Source organism: Dama dama, chromosome 4 (genome assembly GCF_033118175.1).
Source record: "Dama dama isolate Ldn47 chromosome 4, ASM3311817v1, whole genome shotgun sequence".
Classification (NCBI taxonomy): Eukaryota; Metazoa; Chordata; class Mammalia; order Artiodactyla; family Cervidae; genus Dama; species Dama dama.
The window spans coordinates 61,476,469-61,497,779 of NC_083684.1; the positions used below are offsets into that span (position 1 = coordinate 61,476,469).

At 57.3% G+C, this 21,311-nt stretch overlaps 3 protein-coding genes and 1 non-coding gene across 4 annotated transcripts; 2 read left to right on the forward strand and 2 right to left on the reverse strand.

The window, feature by feature from the left end:
* The first annotated feature begins 1,377 nt into the window (after window positions 1-1,377).
* LOC133055276 (U6 spliceosomal RNA) lies at window positions 1,378-1,484 on the forward strand. Its single transcript, XR_009692575.1, has one exon. It is a non-coding gene; the product is annotated as a U6 spliceosomal RNA (small nuclear RNA).
* A 515-nt stretch (window positions 1,485-1,999) lies between these two features.
* PTH2 (parathyroid hormone 2) lies at window positions 2,000-2,808 on the reverse strand. The gene is made up of 2 exons (XM_061136288.1): window positions 2,684-2,808; window positions 2,000-2,174 (listed from the first exon to the last, which is right to left on the reverse strand). Exons 1-2 carry the CDS (start codon window positions 2,806-2,808, stop codon window positions 2,000-2,002), a joined length of 300 nt encoding a protein of 99 aa, XP_060992271.1.
* Window positions 2,809-5,312: 2,504 nt separating this feature from the next.
* On the forward strand, window positions 5,313-7,963 carry GFY (golgi associated olfactory signaling regulator). The gene is made up of 4 exons (XM_061136296.1): window positions 5,313-5,890; window positions 6,035-6,624; window positions 6,940-7,113; window positions 7,764-7,963. Exons 1-4 carry the CDS (start codon window positions 5,313-5,315, stop codon window positions 7,961-7,963), a joined length of 1,542 nt encoding a protein of 513 aa, XP_060992279.1.
* Window positions 7,964-8,341: 378 nt separating this feature from the next.
* On the reverse strand, window positions 8,342-19,441 carry SLC17A7 (solute carrier family 17 member 7). The gene is made up of 12 exons (XM_061136310.1): window positions 19,380-19,441; window positions 14,773-15,025; window positions 13,220-13,338; window positions 12,807-12,921; window positions 12,641-12,728; window positions 12,280-12,366; window positions 12,038-12,180; window positions 11,292-11,441; window positions 10,995-11,127; window positions 10,217-10,327; window positions 9,884-10,011; window positions 8,342-9,672 (listed from the first exon to the last, which is right to left on the reverse strand). Exons 1-12 carry the CDS (start codon window positions 19,439-19,441, stop codon window positions 9,379-9,381), a joined length of 1,683 nt encoding a protein of 560 aa, XP_060992293.1. The 3' UTR covers window positions 8,342-9,378.
* Between the last annotated feature and the right edge of the window lie 1,870 nt (window positions 19,442-21,311).

A 21,311-nucleotide genomic window follows, 5' to 3' on the forward strand; every position in this document is an offset into this window, starting at 1 on the left:
CCAGTTATCCTTCTGTCCTTTCCTAGCGTTGACAACCTGGGGAAATGACCTCAGACTGCCAGAGTCTTGTTTGTAAAATTTGGCCAACTCCTTATTTTTGTGACACGTGCATGTTCAGTCATGTCTGACTCTGCGACCCCATCGACTGTAGTGTGCCAGGCTCATCTGTCCATGGAATTTTCCAGGTAAGAATACTGGAGTGGGTTGCCATTTCCTACTCCAGGGGATCTTCCTGATCCAGGGTTCGACCCCGCGTCTCCCAGGTCTCCTGCGTCTCCTGCATTGGCAGGCAGATTCTTTACCACTGAGCCACCAGGAATACAGTTATTCATTGCTTAGTATTTCTGAGTAACAGGGAAATAGGCCCCACCCCACAGCCTAACGGCCAATTAGGGCGCGATCCGCCTCTCGGAATGCAAATTACCGGAGAACTTGCCAATCACAAAGTGCCAGCCCCGCCCCCTTTCCCCACGATGACGTGCCCAACTCCTCTCTTCTGAAGGCCAATCAGAGCGCGGTCCGTGCGAATTGCCCCGGGAGCATGGCTCAGAGCCCTCAGCATCCGGTTAGGGGAGTGGGTTGCCATGGTCACCATTGAGGGGCAGGACTGAAGGGCCAGCGGAGCCGCCAGAGACAGAAAAAAGCGAGGGGCAGATTCTGGTTAGCTGCTTCCTCACTTCCTTCATGGGTGGGCCAGGTGTTTCCCAGCCTCCGTCCCATGCCTCCTGAAGCCTGTCGCCTGTCTCTCCTCTCCTCCTGTCGCGACTGGCACGGATGAGCAGGGAATCGCGCAGTTAGAACACCCTGCAGAAACTGCTGCAGGCTGCTGCAAGAGGCGGACGCCCTTTTCTTTTTTTGGGGTGGGGGGGGGGAGGTGTGGGTTGCGCTCCGTGTGGCTTGCGGGATGTTTGTTCCCGACCAGGGACTGAACCCACCCCAGCAGTGAAAGCATCGAATCCTAACACTGTATCACCAGGGAATCCCCAGAAACTCTTTTCTGATAATACATTTTGCTTCCAGAAGGGCGCTATACTTCAGTCTTCTAATTGTATATCTGGTTTAAGTGTTACAATAGATGAGGAAAAGGGAGCTGAAAGGTTAGAAGCTCTTCCCAATACCACACAACTAGGTTTAGGGGAGCCTGGTTTTGAATAGCAAGTACATCTCCAGAGCTCCCACCCCATCCCACCGCCTCCGATCTTTCTACTGTGCCTGAAGTAGAAGTCGGGAAGTGATGAGAGAGTGAAAAAAAAGAAATTCAGAGAAAATGAGAGCTGGAAGAAAGAGATGGAGACCTATAGGAAGAAAGGGGTTTGAGGGGGAAGAACACGAATGAGTCAGGCAGAGAAAAAAGAAAGTGCTCGCTTTGAAGGAAGCGAGCTCGCTTCAGCAGCACATATACTAAAATTGAAACGATACAGAGAAGATTATCATGGCCCCTGCGCAAGGATGACATGCAAATTTGTGAAGCGTTCCTTATTTTTCAGAAAAAGTAATAGAAGAGTTTAGGCATAAAGAAGACGAAGAATCCCCAGAGGGCCGGGAAGCCAGGAGGAAGGAATTATAGAGACTCCGAGAGAGGAGGACAGATACCCAGTGAGCTACAGAGACCCAGAGAAGGGCCAGTGACCCAGAGCGGGACAGAGACCAGGGAGGTTACAGAGAGCGAGAGAAGAGGGGAGGATGGAGATTCAGGGTGGGTTGGGAGCAGGTATGCGAGTGGAGAGGGACAAAGGCACAGAGTGGGAGCGAGGGGCAGAGCTGGGGCAGTAGTGAAAGGAAGTGGGGCCAAGGGGAGAAAGAAGGAGTGGAGGGAAAGATGAGGAGAGAGGGGACGGAGGGGTAGAGGCCAGCGTAGCGGACGCAGGGCCCGCCCCCGTGCACGTGCACACACAGCCCCCCACCACCACCACACACACACACACGCACACGAGGCGCAGGGAGGAGGCGCAGTCGCGTGGCACAGCAGGGTCTTTATTGCGGTGGGGCGGGCAGGCGCTCAGGGCGCGTCCAGCACCAGCAGCTTGTGCATGTACGAGTTCAGCCAGTGGCGGCGCTCGAGGGCGGCCAGCAGCCGCGCGCGCTCCCGGAAGGCCGCGTCGTCCGCCAGCGCCAGGCTCCGCCGCGACTGGGGGGTGGCAGGACCCGCCCGAGCCCCGCCGGGGGTGCGGAGTCTGCCGGGAGATGGAAAGAGGCGGTTACCGTGGGTCCCGGCCCGCGGCCCGCCGCCCGCCGCCCGCCGCCTGTTCTCCCCGCGGTCTAACTCGAAGCCCTGTGGCTGCACCAGCTGCGGAGGGGCTTGGTCTCTGTCGCCCTGTTTCTTGCTCTGTGTGGGTCTTCGGCTCAGTGTTCACCAGGTTCCGAGCCTCCTGAGTACAGAGACCGAGTCTGATACCCCTGTCCGGCCCCAGCGCTCGGCGCACGCATGGCACACACCGCAAATAAACGTTGCTCAAGGAACAAACTCGTTCCTGCTTCGACTCCTTTCAAGTCTCTCAAAGCCTTTCTCAGAATCCTTTTGTATCTCTTTGTTTTGCAGATTACCTACCTGTCAACCTCCCATCTCTGTCCTTTCTGGGTCTCTATTTCCCCTTTCTGAGTCTTTGTTCCCCATTCTCTTTGTGTCTCTTTCCACCTCTCGGAGTCCCCACCCTTCCCTGGGAGACTTGGATGTCCCACTTACCTGAAGACCCCCGCGGGAGGTAGGGCGACTCCTGAGGCCGTGCGGTGGCCCCAGGACACAAGAAGCAGGAGCAGCAGCAGCAGCAGCCGCACCCGGGGGCCCCTGGGTACCTGGCGGGTCTCCATCACCTGTGGAGAAACGAGAAAGAGCTCGGTGATGCCCGCGTCTGGGCCCAGAAACCAGACCCCATCCCACCCACCCACCCCGAAGCCCATTTGCAGGGTGCCCTACCGCGCAGTGGGCTCCCAGCAGCGAGGCTGGCAGCCCCCTTATATCGTCTCCACAGCCCCCGCAGCGGCCAGTGACGCAGACCAGGGGGCCGGGGGCACCGGGTCACCCCCACCCCAGGCTCATTAGGAGCTGCCAGCGGTAATGAGGAGCTGTGGGTGGGGGGCCAGCCGCTGCCTTGGCGGCCACCCACTAATTGGGACCAGGAGCTGGGACCTGAGGAGAATCGGGAGGGGGAGAGACAGACAGAGAAGTGGACATAGGGGGTGTGTCAGAGGGATAAAAATAGAGGCCAGCGGAAGGACCATCAGAGCAGGAGCCAGAGACACAGAGAAAGAGACAGGGGAAGGAACAGAGGAGGGACCGATGGGGAGAAGCAGAGACACAAAGAGATGAAGCAACCGTGAGAGGGAAGGACAAAGAATGACAGAGAAAAGGAAAGAGAGGGAGAAAGGGAGCAACAGAGGAAGTAAGGAGAAGGGAAGGAAGAGAGAAAAGAGGGAAAGGGACCAAGAGAGCAGTTATGAGATGGAGGATCAAGGGGACGGCACTCAGAGAGACAGAAGGAGATGGAAGGACAGCCAGCAACCTGGGCAGAGATGTCCAGAGCCAAATCCAGGCAGGCAGAGACCAGAAAGACTGAGAGGTGGGAGACAGGGGTAGGAAAGAGGAGGCAAAGGGGACGTGTGGTGGTGGGAGGTGAAGGCAAGTATAGTGACAGGCGAAATCAAGAAAGTCTTAGCAACACTGCACGGAAGGGGAAAAGACAAACAAGGGCCCTGACTACTGAGGTTGTGTCCAAGCCCTTCCGGGGGAGGAATTTGGGGGTGCTGTGAAGATCAGGCCCATCCCTCCAATACTGGCTTTTAAGAGGGTGTGCTCTTCACGATGGGATAGTAGGCAAAGGTTGGGAAGTCCCAAAAGGCAGCAGCAATCTGGGTCTCTGATTGACAGGACATGGGAACCGAGACTCCTAGTTCCCCAGAGAGGAGGGGAACAAGGCCTGGGTCTGGGAACCTAGATTCCTGGATCTGAGGGGAGAGGTCTGGGTGGGGGCGGGGGGGTCCCAATTCCTGGATATTGAAGTGGGAGGCTATTAGGGACCTGGATGCTGGGTGTGTGTGTAGGAGAGGGCAGAGGGTTGGGGCTCCGGGTTTGCAGGGAGGAGAGCTTGGTTGGGCCACACCCCTCCACCAGATGATCCAGTCCCTAACTCCCTCCCCCACTCCAGAGACACTATCCTTTATCTCTGGCCCTTTAAGAGCTCAAGCTGTCGCTAGGCTCCCAGGATCCCAAGGGTGGGCATCAGTTGCATCACCTGTGCCCCTGGGACCCTACCTCCTGCCACCCCACCCAGAGCCATTCTGCAGCATTCACCGATCTCTGCATTCAACTCTGTTCACCTGTTGTTATCTTGGACCCCAGAGAGCAGGTAAGAGACCCCAAACCCCAAGTGACCCCATCCCATTTGGGTGTATGCCCACCCCACCTCCACCTAACCACAGACCTAGGTATCCCTGCCCAAGACCAGCCTGAGACCTGGGGATCCCAGCTTCCATCCTCCATAGAGACACGGAGTCCTGCCCCAAGCTGTCTCCTGAAGGCTGAGGAATCCAGACCCCTTACACACCTATCTCTGGAGGATAGGAGACTCAAGAGTTCCCAATCTCCTTCTAACTCAGGACCCAAGAGTTCCAGACACTCATTTCCTTTCTCTCCTGTAATCCACAACCCACCCACCCCCAAGCTTTGCTCCCTCAAAATTCTAGGCATCTGAACCTTCAGGCCTCTCCTTTCTAGAGAATTAGGAATTTAGATCCACATTGCCCTCCACTCTCTGGTAACAAGGAGTCTGAACCCCCAGCAGCCTTCCTGACCAGGATCCAGGAGTCTTCCGCCTCCTCAGGTTACAGGGATTTAGGCCCCCTCGTCTCTCAAACCCAGGCGGTCAGGCCCCCCAGTCGTTCCTTCTGACCTCTAATGTAAACAACTGTTGAGTCAAGATATCCCCAGGGCCCTTGAAGAGGAATTGATCCCATGTCCCCTCAGAGGTCTACACACTTCGAAGCCAAAGTCAAAGAGATCTGGGGACTCGGAAATATGTATTTCTTTCCCAATTTTCCTGGGACCCCCTTTGGGGAAACAGATAAGGAAATTTACTACGACTTCCAAGAAGCCCTGCGCCTCAGTCTCCCTTAGCTACCGTGGCTTCCACCCCACGACCTACTGGGGAGTTGCAGGTGGCATCTCCTTTTCCTGGCACCGACCTGGGTGGTGCTGACTGGTCTATCTGGGGACCACTGGGCGTGGCCTCCGGAGTGGGCAGAGGCTTCTCCCTGGTGGCTCTGGCCTTAACTCCTTCCTTCCCGCTCTCCTGCTGCTACAGGTATCACCCAGAGCTATGAAATCCTTCAGACCAATCCTCTTCCTTCTCGTCTTCCTCTTCACCTGGATGGGCTCCAAGGCAGCCCCTTTGGTCTCACTGCCTGCGGGCTCTGACTTCTTGGGGATAGACCACCCCTCTCAGCCCTACCCTCCGGCTTCTGAAAATTCCACCCTCTATGGACCTAACCCAGAATCCCCAGGGGCTGCTTATCCTGAGCCCTCCAAGACACCTCATGTGGTTTCCTCTGAGCCCTCCCCTCTTGCCTTCACTGAGACCCCCAATACTGACCTCCAAGAAACCCCCCACCAAGAGCTTCCTAAGGCCCCCAAACCTAACTCACTTAACACCTCAACACCAGAATCCCTGGACACCTTCCAAATCAACCCCTCCAAAATGATATATCCAGAACTATCTGACACCCCCAAAGCTGACCTGACTGAACTTCCACACACACAATCCCCTGAGGCCTCTACACTTAATCCCTCTAAAACCTCACATCCAGCATTTTCTGAGACCCCAAACCCTGACCCTACCCAAACTCCACACCAAGAATCCCCAGAGATTTCCAAGGTTAACTCCACAGAAATATCACACACAGAATCCCATGAGAATCTCAACTCTAATCCCTCTAAAACCTCACACCCAGCATTTTCTGGGACCCCAAAGCCTGACCCTACCCAAACTCCACATCAAGAATTCCCAGAGATTCCCAAACTTAGCTTCCCTAAGATATCACTTGCAGAAACCCCTGAGACCCGAAATTCTAACCCCACCAAAATCTTTGACCTCAAGTCTCTGGAAACCCATGACCCTGACACCCCAAACTCTAAATTCCTCCAGACCCTCCATCCTGACCCTACTGAAACACTCCACCCGGCATCTCATGTAGGCCACAAACCCAACCCCACCGAGATTCCCCAAACAAAATTCCCCACAACCCTTTACCAAGACTCAACAGAGATCCCCACGGCCTCTGACCCTGAAATCTCCACTAGCCTTGCCCCAGAAACTCCTGCACCCTTCAAAGAAGTTACTGCTCTTAATGAGCAATCCCTGAATCCCAAATCAGAAGCGCTTGCAGCCACCCAGCCCACCGCCCTTAAATTGCCCGCCTCAGATTCTCCGGGGACAGTTGATCTGAAAGCCCCCCAGAATTCCAGCCCTAAAGGGCCCGACGCCCCTCCTCCCTCAGCCCGGATTGCGGGGCCCCCTGCTCCTCCAGGGCCCACCAATCAGCCGGCCCCAGCCACCCCGCGGGCCCCCCAGCGGCGCAGCCGAGGTGAGAGAGTCAACACTATCATCGTGTTGGAGCGAGTGCAGGAGACCGGTGAGGGGCTGGGATGGGACCACCCAGGCTGCTGGGTCGGAGGGAGGAGGGGCGGACCCGGACTCCTAGGTCTGAGGGAGAAGGGGCCTGGGGCCCAGACTCCTGGGTCTGAGGGAGGAAGGGCCGGGGGTCTGGACCCCTGGGTCTGAGGGAGGAGGAGCCGGGGGTCTGGACTTCTGGGCCTGAGGGAGGAGGGGCTGGGCGCCGGGACTCCCGGATCCGAGGGCGGAGGAGGGCGGGATCTGGATTCCTGGGTCTGAGGATGGAGGGGGCTAGGAGGTTACATTGCTCAGTCTCTGGGCCTCATTCCTCCAGGCGTGACCCTGGTGGGGCGTCCCCGGGGCGCGGCAGGCGGGGCCCTCTGCCTATTCCTCGCTGGGATCGGGCTGCTCATCGGCATCTTCCTGCTGCTGTGGTGTCTCTACCGCCGGGCGGCTCGACACCGGCCCTTCGCACACCACCGCCTCCCGAACGACGGAGATGAACCGGGTGAGCCACTCGTGCAGCGTCCCGCTCCTTGAGTGCTTGCACGTGTCCTTAATCTGGCTTCTCCTGGCACTTAAGGGCGCCCTACCTAAAAGTACAGGTCCCCATCCAAAGTCAGTAGAAGCCCTGACCCCCAATTCTCTGGAAATTTCACAAACATCTGTGAAGTTGCGCCCCCAGCGCAGAGTGGAGTTGCCCCAGGCTGGGGAACTGCTGGTCGCTACAAGCCCCGCCCCTTCCCCCTCCTGGTGCGCGGCCTGCCCCGCCCCTGCTGCGCGGACGCCACGCCCCCCTCGCTATTTAAGGCCCCTTAAGCTTATTCGCTTCCCTGGTGGCTCAGAGGTTAAAGCGTCTGCCTGCAATGTGGGAGACCTGGGTTCGATCCCCGGGGTGGGAAGGTCCCCTGGAGAAGGAAATGGCAACCCACTCCAATATTCTTGCCTGGAGAATCCCATGGACGGAGGAGCCTGGTGGACTACAGTCCACGGGGTCGCAAAGAGTCGGACACGACTGAGCGACTTAAGAGTATTCGAAAACCCGGTTCCAGTGGAAGCTTGGAGTCTTCGCCCTCGTTTCCTCATCGAACAGCGGCTCAGTAGAGGGGACAGGCCCCCAGTCAGCCCGGGGACGACCTCGCTCCTTTGTCCCCATAGTTATGCATTTGGACGCCCCGAAGGAACCCTACGACCTCTACTTTTACGCGCCGGACGCCTGGGTCCCTTCACACATCGCTACCAAGCAGCCACCGCCTACCCCCCCGCTGCCGCCCAAGCTGCCTCCGCCGCCCCGCGGGGGCCGCCCCCAGCGCCTGGAACCGCTCTCCCCTGCCACGCTCCCCAACAATTTCCTGTGAGCCTCTCCGGACCTGCGCCAGCCCCAGACGGAGGAAGCACCCAGGGGTCCTGTCCCCGGGGTCAGCTTTGCTACCTAGTAGTCCTCTAGGATAGAGGACACCCAGAAAATGCTTTAGATGTCAGCGGAGAACACAGTCTGAGACCGAATAAATCACTTGTTCCCACAGCTGGACAACTCCTCTGGCCTAAGTCCTGGGAGAGGAGGGTGGCTGGGGTCAAGGAGACTGGGGGCCTGGGCTCCTCGGTACGAGGGAGAAGGGGGCTGGAGATTCCCAAGGCCAGTGACGACTGGGTGTGTACACCAAAGCATTTTATTGGGAGAGGGGCAGGGCAGGATTTACAATCACAGAGACAGACACAAAGACACAACCCTGCCCCGGGGAAAAACGCCGCTTTTCCCCAGCCCCATTCCCTTTGCTGGGATTCTGTGACTTCTCCTATACATATGTTCCCCCAAATTCTAAGCCGAAATAGGGGAGTCTGAGAGGGGAAGGATCCCAGATTTGGAGTCATTTAGCCCCTGAGGGACGCAATAAATGGCCACTGAGAAAATGAGGGCAGTTCAAAACCACCCCGGAGAATAAAGTGCAAGGAATTTGGGGGAAGGGGAGCGTCTTGAAACCACCGTGGGGAAGTTCAATGGCGGTGGTTTCAAACCGTTGAGTTGATGGACTTGAGCAGCCGCTCTTCTTAGACCTGAAAATTGTGTCAGAAAAAGTGCATGGGGGTGAAGAGAGGCATATTGTTAAAACTGCCATTTTGGTTGTTTCCCTAGGCAATGTGCTAAGCTGGGAGGTTTTGGGGAAATTTGGTGCTGCAGCAGAGTCTGCTGGTGGGGGAGGGATGAAGAGGTTTGGGGGGGGGGTGCTTGAAACTGCCATTTCCCCTCAGAAACGCTGGTGAGAATCAATCCCTAGAATGGCAGGGATGGGTGATTAGTTAAACCAACTTGGAAAAAGCAGAATACAGTTGGGAGAGATTTGAAACTTCTAGAGGAAGACCTTGAATTTTTTTGAAAGAGGAGGGGGGGTTGAGTAATCTCAGGGGTTAGCCTGAGAGTCCCAGGGGTTCAAGGAAAGGGGGAGGTGCCCAAAACCACAAGAGCGAGGAAGAGTTTGAATTGTCCATTCAAATAAAGCCCTGAAAGGAGAGATTTGAAACCACTGAGGCAGAAAAAAGTGGAGAAGGGAACCTTTAGGGGAATTTGGGTATCCTTGAAACTGCCAGTCTGCAGTTTCACTACCCCTGAGAGGCAAATAGGATGGGAAGAGATCTGACAGCACTGGGAACAAGGGAGAGTGCTTCTTAGGCCTGAGCAAGGACAGAGAGACTGGGGTTCCTTGACACTGTCACTCAGGCCGGAGATGTGAGGAATGGAGGTCCTGGAAACTGCCATCCAGTGGGAGGCACGTGGTCAGTAGTCCCGGACAGGGGGTGGGGGTCTTGGGGGTTGAACTGTGCTGTGTGTAGCCCCATAGGATGGAGGGGGAGCAGGGGGTGCCCCGGGGGGCTCAGCCTCATCCTCCATTTCGCTTTCGTCGCTGCCAGCCAGCTGGTCGTGGCCAACGAAGCCACATTTCTCTTCGCTCATCTCCTCAGGCTCCGCCCACGGCTGCTTCTCTCCTGAAGCGAAGACCCCGTAGAAGATGACGCCCCCATAGTGCACCAGGGAGGCAATGAGGAACACATACTGCCACTCCTCTCGAGTCTGCAGGGGGGACACCCGGGAGGTGAAGTCAGAGGACAGAGGGACAGGAGGGAGGGGCGGGGCTATGGGAAGGGGCGGGGCTATGGAAGGGCGGGGCTAGGGGCGGGCCTTTTCTCTGGAAAAGGAGCCGGAGATCCAGAGAGGTGACGTATGTCAGGAAGGTGCTGGACACTGATTTGGAGGGAAAGTGGGTCAGGGCCCAGGCACGGACCTTGTGCTTAGTCATGGCACCCACGATGATGGGGCACACCATGCCGGACAACGTGCCCACGCCGTTGGAGATGCCCATGAGGATGCTGGCATAGCGCGGGGCGATGTCCAGGTGGTTCACGTTGAACCCTGGCGAGGCGAGCCCGGGAGGCGTCACAACCGATTCCCACGCCAGTGACTCCTCCCCCAGCCTAGCCTCCCCGGACCTCCCGGCCGCTCCGCTTTTTCCCGTCCGCCTTTCGAGAGGCTACGAGGTGCTCTACCTGAGCCAGGAAGTTCCCCACAGAGCTGACCAGAGTCCCCCACCCCCAAGCTGCAGATCGCCGGTTCTTACCGGAGATGGCGAAGCCGCTGAAGCCCACGGCGAGGACTAGGAAGGAGATGGCCACGCCCTTGGAGTGCGAGTAGCCGACCACCAACAGCAGCGTGGCTTCCATGCCAAAGCCTACGGAGGACCGCCCCCTCTGAGCGCAGCCCGCCCCGCCCCGCCTCTCCAGACCCACTCCCGGCTCCCAGCCTCCCCCAGTTTGACCCAGTCCTGCCACTTCCACGCCTGTCCCTGGCTTTGTCCTCCATCCTGCCCGCGCCGGCCCTAACCAAGTCCTCAATTCACCAGTGCCTGGCCCTTGACCACGTGCACAGGCTTCGCTGCCCCAGCTGGGACCTCAATGGCCTCAGCCCTTGACTAGACCACGCCCTGAAGACGGAGGGTCTAGGCCCCACCCCGGCACCTTCACGGCTTCCCTTTCAGTCCCCATTCATTACACTCAGAACTTCGTCTCTCCGGCTGCCCCTCCTCATCACCCAGTTCCCATCCTACTCTGGCCAGCCTCGTATAGGCCCGGTCCTCCCAGAACCAACGTGGTCTCGCCTTTGCTTCACCTGGGCAGCCACACCCCCTTGCCCTTCTACAGACACTGCCCCGGAGGCTGCCACCTGAGATTCTGTTCCTGCCAGACCTGGTCTCGCTCCGGCTCCACCTTTTCGGACACGCTCCCCATGGACACGCCCTCTGACCCCGCCCCATCCTCCATGGTCCAGCCCCCTAGATCCGCCCAGCCGTGCTCTGCCCATCCCAGTCCGATCCCAGATCCAGGCCCCGCCCCACTCACCTCCGCAGTTCATCAACTTGCGCACGTTGGTGGTGGACATGATGCGGCGGCTCCTCAGGAAGTCGGCGATCTGGCCTCCAATGGGCACGATGATGGTCATCACCAGGTGAGGCAACGCTGACACCAGGCCCACCTGCGCCAGCGGGCGCACAGGGAGGCGCGGCTCAGCGGCCACCTGCCTGGGGGTCTCACCACGGCTTCCTGCCTGCCCCCTTTCCAACCCCTTGGGATCCAGGTTCCTCTCCTTCCCGGGCTCACCCTCCCGCCGCGCCCGCAGCCTCCCCTTCCCGGCCCAACCTTGCTGATCTCGAAGCCGAACACTTCTTCGAAGTAGGCAGGCTGGGAGATAAGAAGCAGGTAGAAAGTCCAACTACGACAGAAGTTGGCCACGATAATGGCGTAGACTGGCATGGACGTGAAGAAGCGCCTCCAGGGTGTGTTAAACTTCTGTGGTGGGCGAGAGGAGGGAAGGGCTGCTAAGACTGAGAACAGGGCTGGGCGCTCTCCGAGTCCCTTCAGGGATCCCACGATAGTCCCGCAGAGACCCAGATTTCCCTGTCTCACTAAAGCCGCCAAGGAGGAACGCTAACATCCTAACCTCAGTGGTCCTCACGCTGGCGGGTGTCCAGACTGCACGATAACCTTCAGAGAGGCATAAATGTGGACACGAGAGTCTCCTTCCACCCAATTATGCCCCCTAATTCGAGCCTCACCCCTCCTGAGGTCTGAGCAAATCCCCACATTCTAATCCGCCTCTTCAGGTTTAACCACGCCCTTCAGTGGTTCCGCCCACCTCGCCACCTAGCCCTGCTCTCGGCACCTGCTAACCCCGTCCTCCCTGGGCTTTAATCACGCCCGCTAGGTTCTAGCGCCAGCCTACTGGCGATCCCATCGTCTCCTCTAAATGTCTGTGGAAATGTCTATGTAGATCTACCAAGATCCACACGCAGTGCGGGTTCAAAGCCCCTCTTCCTCCCGTCTCCCAGCCTTGATAGCTCTCGTCTCCCCACCGCGCCCCAACCCCCCCAGGCTTGGGCCCGGACCGTGACGGGGTTCATGAGCTTGGCGCTCTCGCCGATGGCGTCCTCGATGTACTTGCGCTCCTCCTCCGAAATGCTAGGGTGCAGCGCCGGGGACTCATAGGAGACGAGCAGCCAGAACAGGTACCAGAAGATCCCGAAGCTGCCTGGTGGGGGGAGGGGGTCAGCAGGAGGATGGAAGCGAGGTGACGACCGGCCTCGCTCTGCCCCAGCGCCACCCGGACCCAGGCGTCCGGGCCCCTCACCGTAGACGTAGAATACAGAGCTCCATCCTGAGTACTGCACCAGGACTCCGGCGAGAGGCATCGCGACCACCGCCCCAGCATAGGACCCTAACGGGGAGGGTGCAGGATGGAGAAGAGCGCATCTTTCCTCAAATGCAGTAGTGCGGATTCCCAACCCCCACCTTTCTGGGATACAGAAGTACCGGCCACTGCCCCTCCTCCCTCAGACACGTCGGTCTGGGTCACCAGCCCTCTCCTCTCTAAGATCCGGGAGTTCAAGCCCGCAACCCCCTCCTCCCTCCACCAAAGAGTCTAGACTCCAGCCCACCCCCCCACCCCAGCCCCAGACCCACGAGTCTGGATCCCTGCCCCTTCCTCTCACCGCAAAAGGCTGTCGTCGCCAGGCGACTCCGCTCTAAGGGCGGGGCCCATTTGCTCCAGATCCCATGGCAGGCGGGGTACGTGACCCCCTAGGGAAGAGAAAACCAAAGTCAACGAGAAAAGGTGGAGTCGGAACGGCAACGAGGTCATAGGGGGCGGAGCTTTACCTCTACCAACCCCTGCAGGATCCTCACGAAGATGACACAGCCGTAGTGGACACGGGCAGCCGAGGGGATCAGCATGTTTAGAGTGGAGGTAGCCACAATAGCAAAGCCGAAAACCCTGATAGGAAAAGTTTGTGTTCCGAGAAGAGTCCAGCTATCCTGCCATACCTAGGACTCTGCCCTTTCCTCCTTCAGCAGGCCAGGTCCCTCGCCCCCAGAACCGCAGGTCCCACCTTCTATGAGACTCCCCGCTTCCACAATACAAAGCCCACCTTTCTCTAGGGCCTTGGCTCCGAACCCAGGCTCCTCCCATTTTCCCGGAGTCAACCCCCAAATGCAAGGTCACAGCCTCTAACTCCACCCACACACCTGTACTTTCTGCCCACTTTGAGACATCCTCCCCGCCCCCCTCATACCTGTTAGCTGCGAATTTTTGGCAGATAAATCCTCCAGGAATCTGGGTGACAATGTAGCCCCAGAAAAAGGAGCCGTGTATGAGGCCAACAGTCTCTGGATCCCAGTTGAACTGAGCTTTCTGTGGGCCAAAAGGCACATCAAACCAGCACCCCTGCCCCAGACGCTCTGCTTCTCCACCAATCAGCACCCGCAGACAGTCCCTCGGCCAATTAGCAACAAGGATCCCCTCTCGCCTTCAAAACACCTGCCAATCAGAGCTCGGGCCATCTACCCCAACTTTGCTCCTCCATGTTGCTATGGCCGCACTACCTTAGCAACAGAGCCTGTTGCTGCCTAGAGGCCTAGCTCTGTCTGCTTGCCTGCCTCAGGGTCCCTTCTCGGAATGCATAGGAGCCCATATATGCGGTGGGATTCTTCCTCCACTTCCAACCAACGTACAAACCGTTTGCTGATTGGATGGGTTCTAGGAAGAGACAAGAAGTAGCCAAAGGGTTGGGCGTGATTGGAAAGGAGCAGGGGCAGGTAGGCCACAGCCCAAATCAGGAATTTTTTTGGAAGCAGGGGCATGGCCTATATGGAAATTAAAACAGAAAGTCTGAGATGAAGCGGGGCTTTAGGTTAACGTCCAGAGCAGATGGAGAAGGGATGTAAGCAGCGGTGGAACTTCCAAAAAGCCAGAATCCAAATTTACAGCGGGGCTTTCCCTAGCAGTCCAGTGGTTAAGACTCCTCCTTCAAATACAGGGTTCGATCCCTGGTCTGGGAGCTCAGATCCCACATGCCTTATGGCCAAAAAAACAAAACATAAAACAGAAGCAATGTTGTAATAAATTCAATAAAGACTTTAAGAATGTTCCACATCAAAAAAAAAAAAAATCTTAAAAAAAATTTTTCACGGTGGAGGGACTTCCCTGGTGGTCAAGTGGTTAGGATTCCCTGCTTCCACTGCAAGGGGTGCGGGTTAGATCCCTGCTTGAGAGAGTTCCGCAAGCCGCAAGGTAAGGCAACAACAACAAAAAAAAATTCACGGTGGAGCCTGAGTTGGCCTGGGAGTAAGACTCAACACTGGAACAGGTGCAGGAGACGCAGGCGGAGCAAAGTTGCTAGGATGCCCAAATGAAACAGGAGCAGCCATATCATAGGGAAACAAATGCTTGGCAGAGTCTACACTTTGAAATCAGAGAGGTGAAACAAATAGGAGCGGGGCTTCATTTAGATAAAGGCAGAACTCAGGAAGGGAGAGCCCTGAGGTGAGGTGGAGCTGAGGTTGTGTGGTAAGTGCAAGAGCGAGTGGGTTGCCATGCCCGTCTCCAGGGGATCTTTCCCACCCAGGAATCGAACCCACAGCTCTTATGTCTTCTGCATTGGCAGGCGGTTCTTTACCGCTAGCACCACCTGGTTAGGGCCCAGGGTGGGGCAGGGCAAAAAGGCGGGTCTACTCAGGCCGGGACGTGGAAGGGGCGTGGTCTGGGCCTCGCGTAGGCGAGTGTGACGTCATCAGAGGGCCCGGGCAGGATTTTCCCCAGCCTCAGGCAGCTCCCGCCCCGGGGTACCTGCATCACCACGTGGCCCCCGCGGTGGGTCGTGCTGTTGTTGACCATGGAGACGATGGCCACGCCCAGGTTGCAGCGGATGCCAAAGCTAATGCAGAAGCCCAGACCGCTCATGATGGCGATAATGTAGCGGCGAGGGAGGCCAAAGCAGGTGCAATCCACGACCGGCGGGTCCCGGGTCTGCGTCGTGACCGGGCGCCCATCTGCACTCAGCTCCAGAGTCTCGGCACCTTCTTGCCGCTTCTCCAGAAGACTGCGACGAGGCAGCAAGGATCAGATTCGGACGTCCGGGCCCCCAGCCCCCTCCTCCCCATGACACGCGTTGGGGCAAAACTTCTTGCTTTTCAAGACCAGGGATTCTAAGCCCGCAACCCCTCTTTCCCCAAGAGTCCAGCCCCTAACTTCCTTCCCCCTCCAGGGTCCAGGAATCTGGACCCCTGGTCTCCATCTCCCTCAGACCAGGAATTCCCACGCGCCCCAGCCTCTTCCTTCCTCAGACTCGAGTATGGAACTCCCCAGTTCCCTTCTCCACTACTAGCCTTGTCACCTCTCAACTCAGTTGTTTTAGACCCAGGCTCCCCTTGTAATCCAAAACCCTGTGCCCCCAGCCCCCACCCCCAAGGCCCAGAGACTCTCTCCAGCCCCGTCTTCCAGATATGAGTCTATTTGAGGAAGCAAAAGGCGCTAAGGAGATGCCTCAGCAAAGGTGTCAAAAGAACAGATGCTTCTCAGCCACATCTGCTATATATACTGCACCCCCTCCCCTGCCCCGGGGCATGCCCTGCCCGGCTTCCAGGCCCAGGTGTGGGGCTGACATCCAGCTGACTCCATTCAGACACTGGAAGCCCACTCCCAGGGATGGGGGTGGGGGATGGGGAGAGGTCCAGGGCACTGGAATCCAGCAGCCCAGCTGGATATATCTGGGGAAACTTGAGTTCAGGCTGTTAGCCTAGGGGGTGGGGAGGAGGAGTGGCGGGTGGTGTCCTGGCAAGGGACAGATGGCCCTGGTAGGGGGATTGGCTCAGTCCCCAGCGTGACTCTCGCCCCCGCCTGTTCTGGATCCAGGATTGAATCTGTGATGACGGATAGGGTACTTGGAGGGCCACCTCCATTCCAGAGAGAGACTGCTGGGAGAAAGAGGTGCCCTGAGACGGACGTGGAAAAATTCAAAAGGAGGATGTCAAAAATGGTGTGTGTGTTGGGGGTGGGGGGGTGGAGAACAGAGACTGAGAGAAAGAGGGTCAGAGACACAGGAGGGAGAGAGACTCAGAGAGAAGGGAACAGATACCCAGAGAGGGAGAAACAGACATCCAGTCTGAAAGAGACTGGGGCAGAGACCCTGAGAAAAGATGGGGGGGGGGGGTGGTGTGCAGGGGGTAGGACAGAGACCCTGAGAAGGAAAGGGACTGAAACCTAGTGAGGGACACAAAGACAAGTGGGGACAGAAACCCAGGAGAGAGAATGCAGAGACAGAGACTCAGAAAGCTGAGAGAAAGATGGAACGACAAGGAGCCTGAGGAGAGACAGGCTGGGGATATGATTTGTGAGGTGTGGCTCCTCTCCGAGGCCGGTAGGCAGCCAGGGGATCGGGCTGGATCCCAGGAAGGGGCTAGAACAGATGGAGGCGAGGGAGACTGGGACGGGGGAGGAAAGAACAGCCAGACGGTCTGGGAGGAGGCGGGTGGAAGAGATGGGAACACAGCAACCCTCCCCATCCTGGAACTTAAGGAACTGGGGGAGGGGGTTAATAAAGTGGGGAGACTGGGGGAACGGACAGAAACTAGAGGGATGAGAAATAAGACCCTGGGCAGGGGACAATGAGCCAGAGAGTGGGGAACAGAAGCCCCCCAGAATGAATACTGCACGGTTGTAGGGACTGGCTCTCCCATCAGAACAGGTCGGGCAATGAGATTAAACTTTGACCCAGGTTGCCCTGGCATGCTGTTTGACCCTGAAACTCAAGATGGGATTGCAGCCCCTGAAATTTGATATTCATTGTTAATATGAGGACATAGATCTCTGATCAAGGTTTTCTAAACCAAGGAACGCAGTCTCAGTATTCTGTATCTGTAAAATGGGGGCATGAGTAGAATGTGAGGTGACAAAGAGGGAACTTCAAGGTGACATTATCATTTCAAGAGAACTAGAGATGCAGAGGTGAAGGTGGCCCCAATGCTTCATGGAGTGTAAGAATAGATTACTTTGCTCTCTCAGGATGCCTGGAACTCAGGATTAGGGACTCGGTGATGAGGAAAGGCAGCTATTAGGAAGCAGGTAGGGCACTTTCCTGGTGGTTCAGACAGTAAAGAATCTGCCTGTAATGCGGGAGGCCCGGGTTAGCTCCCTGGGTCAGGAAAATCCCCTGGGGAAAGTAAGGGCTACCCATTCCAGTATTCTTGCCTGGAGAATTCCATGGACAGAGGAGCCTGACAGGCTACAACCCATGGGGTTGCAGAGTCGGACAGGACTGAGCAACTAATCCTTCCAATTTCTTTCAACTAAAATGAAGACGGTGCCTCAACCTCCATCTCTGGGTCTCTGCCTCTGCTTCTCGGATATTCTCCGACCTCCTAATCCCCCCTCCCCAATCTCTGTCCTCTTCTGTCCCTTTGGTTCTCCCTTACCCTCCCATTGTACAACCGAGAAAACTGAGGCTCAGGAAACAGAAGCAGCATGTCCAAGGTCACGCACAAGCAGCAGTGGGACCTGATCACTTCCTGGCCCTCCGCATCACCCCGCCCCAGGCCTGGCTCTCAAAAAGAAGGCATATTGGCTCCTGTCTCCTGCTGTATTCCCTTTCCCCCCTTGTCCTTGTCCCAAGTCGCCCTGGGTTGCTGTGTGTTTCCTGATCTGAGGGAGTTCTCCACCCACTCCAGCAGCACTCATCTCGAGGAAATCTGCAGCCCCCACCCCAGACTTGGGCGGGAGACTGACCTGGGTTCAAAAGATGCCATGTGTACTTAGCTACTGACTTCCCCCCTTTTCCCAACGGTGCCTCAGTTTCCCCAGCTTCATCTAGAGGATTAAAAGGAGTCCGCTGGGGGCACTTCCCCCTCTCAGCAATCACCAAAGCGTACCCCAGATGCGATTGTTCTGGACTCAGACTCCTTAGTGACTGTCCTGGTGGGAACCCTGAACTCTGGGGTCTCTAGGGGCTCCCAAGGGAGCTGAGAGAGGTGACAATCAGGCAGAGTCAGAGAGAAACCCAGACACAGGAGAAGCTGAGACTGAGGAAGAAAGAGAGCCTGAGAAACACATTCCTCCTGCCTCCATCCCCCTTCCCAACCCCCTCCTCCAGCACGTCTCTCTCCCTCTCATGACTTCACGCTGATGTATTTTGAGAAACTCGTGAAAGGAGGTGAGAAAAAGGGTGGGGAGGGGCTGGAAGATTGGGAAAAAGAAAGGGTGAGGTTATCTCAGCTCCTCCACCCCCTCCCCAACACTGCGCCATCCTCCTGCCCCCCTCCCTTCTGTCCAGCTTTATTCCTATCTCTCAGGTTACTAAAGGGTGGGGTAAGTTTGGAGCACAGAGGTAATCTGCAGCAAGCAGGACGAGTGTTAGACTTAGAGAAGGACTTGCATGGTCTAGTGAGCTGCACTGAAGATCAATTAAAGATAGGGTCAGGGCTGTGGGCCACGGGGACCCCAGGGTCTGAGGGAATGGCAGCAGGGGCATGGTGCTGATGAGGCCCCAACTCCTCCCCGCACTGTGGCCAGATATTTTTAGGCTTCTCCGCAGCTGAGTAATTTCTCTGACTTGGAGCCAGGGCTGGGGTTGGGGGTGAGAGACTCAGGAGAGGTGTAGCAGACTGCTCTGGGGACACCCAGGTCATTGGGGTCATCTCCTTGACTGGAAGGAAGTCCCTCTCAGCCCTAGTCTATACCCTTTGGAAAGTTCATCCTACCCCAGGAACCTAATGTTTGGCCTGCAACTCCCTTCTCCCTCAGAGACCCAGGATACCCTGACTTCTTCCTCCCAGCTTAGCTCTCCTCAAGGACAAGGACCAATGGACCTCAATCCGATTTAGCTTCAGATTAAACTCTCTGAGAGATGGCAACTAACAAACACACAAAGATGGAGAGATCTGGGATGAGATAGTAAAAAACCAGAGAGAGGGCCAGAGTTCCTAAAGGAGAGTGTCAGAAACCCTAGGGCGGAGAGTTGGGGGACAGAGACTCAGAGAAAGAGACAAAGACCCAGAGAGAGGGTTGTAGAGATCTAGTGAGAGCAAGAGAGCGGGACGGGGATTAAGAGATAAAAGGAAATAGAGACTTAGAGAGAGTGGACAGAGATCTGGAGAGAGGAGGCAGAGAGAGTACAGGTGAAGGGAGACCCAGAAGCCGGCGAGGGAATCAGAGATCCAAAAGAGGGGGATATATATTTATAACCCCAGAGAAAAGGGCAGAGAGCCTAGGGATGGGGTGGGGCGCAGAAAAATGATGGATGAGACCGGACCGTCGGAGACCGAGGGAGAAAACTGGACAGATGGGTGGCCCCCCCACGCATGGGTACCGCCTGTCCAGCTGTCCATCTGCGCCCAGGTGGGAATGAGCGTCCTCCTCGGACCCTCGCGTTCTTCCACGCCCAGGACCCCCACCACGCTCACCGGTGTAGCTTCCCAAGGGCGCGACCCGCTAGCTTCCGAAACTCCTCCTGGCGGAACTCCATGGTGGCCGCCCCTGCTGCCGGACCCCCCCGCCGATTCCCCCCGCCCGCGGGCCCGGGCGGCCGCGTCCGGGTACCCGGGGTCCGCCCCGGCCCGGCCGGCCCCGCAGCTCCGCTCGGGGGGAAGGAGGCTGCGAGTGCGGGCTTTCTGGGGGCTGTCACCGGACTCAGCGTCGGGGGCGGGGTGGGGCGGGACGAGGCCCCGCCCACCTTCTACACCCCGCCCCTTGTTATTCTAGTCCCGCCCACCTTCCCCTGCCATTCATCCAGGTTCTTGCCTCGCCCAAGACCATGCCTCTGGCTTTTGAACTCGTCTGAGTTGCATCGCTCCCAAATCAGCCCCTTCCCGGAGTTACTTCTCCCTCACCCATTCCCCACCAGCTCCTTCTATCCAAGATTATCTCTCCTCCAGAGTTCTTTCCTGAGATTTGCTCCCGCCACTTGTTTCCCCTAATTTCGTGTTCGCATTTTCATCTTCCTCTAAATAGCCTCCTGCGTTTTGTCCTCCCATCCTACTTCTCCGAATTTCTGTCCCCTCCAGTTCCTCATCCTGCCCAGGCATGCCATCCCCAACCTGCCACATCCTCAGTTCCAACTTTCTCATTCAGAAGGTTCTTTTCTCATTCAGGGAATTCCTTCTCCCTTCATAGATTCCAACCCCCATTTCGATCCACCCATTGTCCCCTCTAGTTCTTCCCTAGCCACCTGTTTCCATCTTTCCCCTTTCGGATTTCATGTCCCTCCAGTTCTGTTTCCCCTCTTGGCCCACCACCCCTTCCAATTCATTTCCGATTTCCTTCCCTCTGGATTCATCTCTCCAGAGTTATACTCCCCCTACCCTCGTTGCTGGTCATTATTCCCTCCCTAGCCTCGGATCTATCCCTGCCCTTTTAGTTCTCTCATCCTGAGTTCTGTCCCCACCCCTTGAGTGTGTCCCCTAGCATATTTCTTTACCCCTGAGTTCTGTCCCCTCCCCTGGGATCTATTCCTGCTTTGAATTTTGCCCACACCCTCTGGAACCCGATCCAGGTATACATCCGTGAGTACCTTCCCGGCCCATGAGTTCTATCCCCTCCCTCTGGGATCTGTCTCCGCCCCCTGGGATCTGTCCCCGCCCTCTGAATTCTTATTGCACCCCTGAATTCCAGCCCTGCCCCTCTGGGGTTGAACCTCGACTGTCCTCGGCCATCTCCAGCCCGCAGGCAGGTCCTGCTCCGCTCCTTTCGCCGCCAGCCCCTTTACCCGACGCCGAGTCCACCTCCAGATCCAGCCCCCAGGAAGGTGCTCCTTTCCCCATCGCCTCCCTGCGTCGGGCCAAAAATGCATTTGGGATTAAAATTTCATGATGTGGCACAGGTCCGCGAGGGAGTGGAAGGGAGCAGCCAGCGCGGCGGGCGGGCGCCAAGGACGGGACGCAGCCTCTCGCCTCCAGCTTTGTCTTGCTGGGTCTTTGGGTGTCACAGTTTTGCCTGTGTTTGAGAAAACCTCGAATTCTTAGGGAGGAGAGGCTGGGGGCTGGGACTCCTGGGTTCGAGGGAGGAGGGAGCCGGGAGCTCGGACTCCAGAGTCTGGGGGAGGAAAAGCCCGCGGAGCCTTCCGCACGCGCCACCCTGCGGCGGCAGAATCCCCGGTCTGGGTGTGGAGGCGGCGGCAGCGGCTCTGAGCCAGGTGTGAAGGTGGAGCAGATGGTGAAGAGGAGGGAGTGGGAGGGGAGCCCGCCGCTGCCAGATCCCGAGCCTTCGCCGGAACCATCACCATGGAGACCGCGGAAGGCAGAGAGGACCCAGCCCCACATTTTCGGGACCCGGGAATGAGTTCTTCAGCCTCCCACGGAGGGTTCCTGTGCAAACTACAAGTCCCAGCGGCCGCTGGA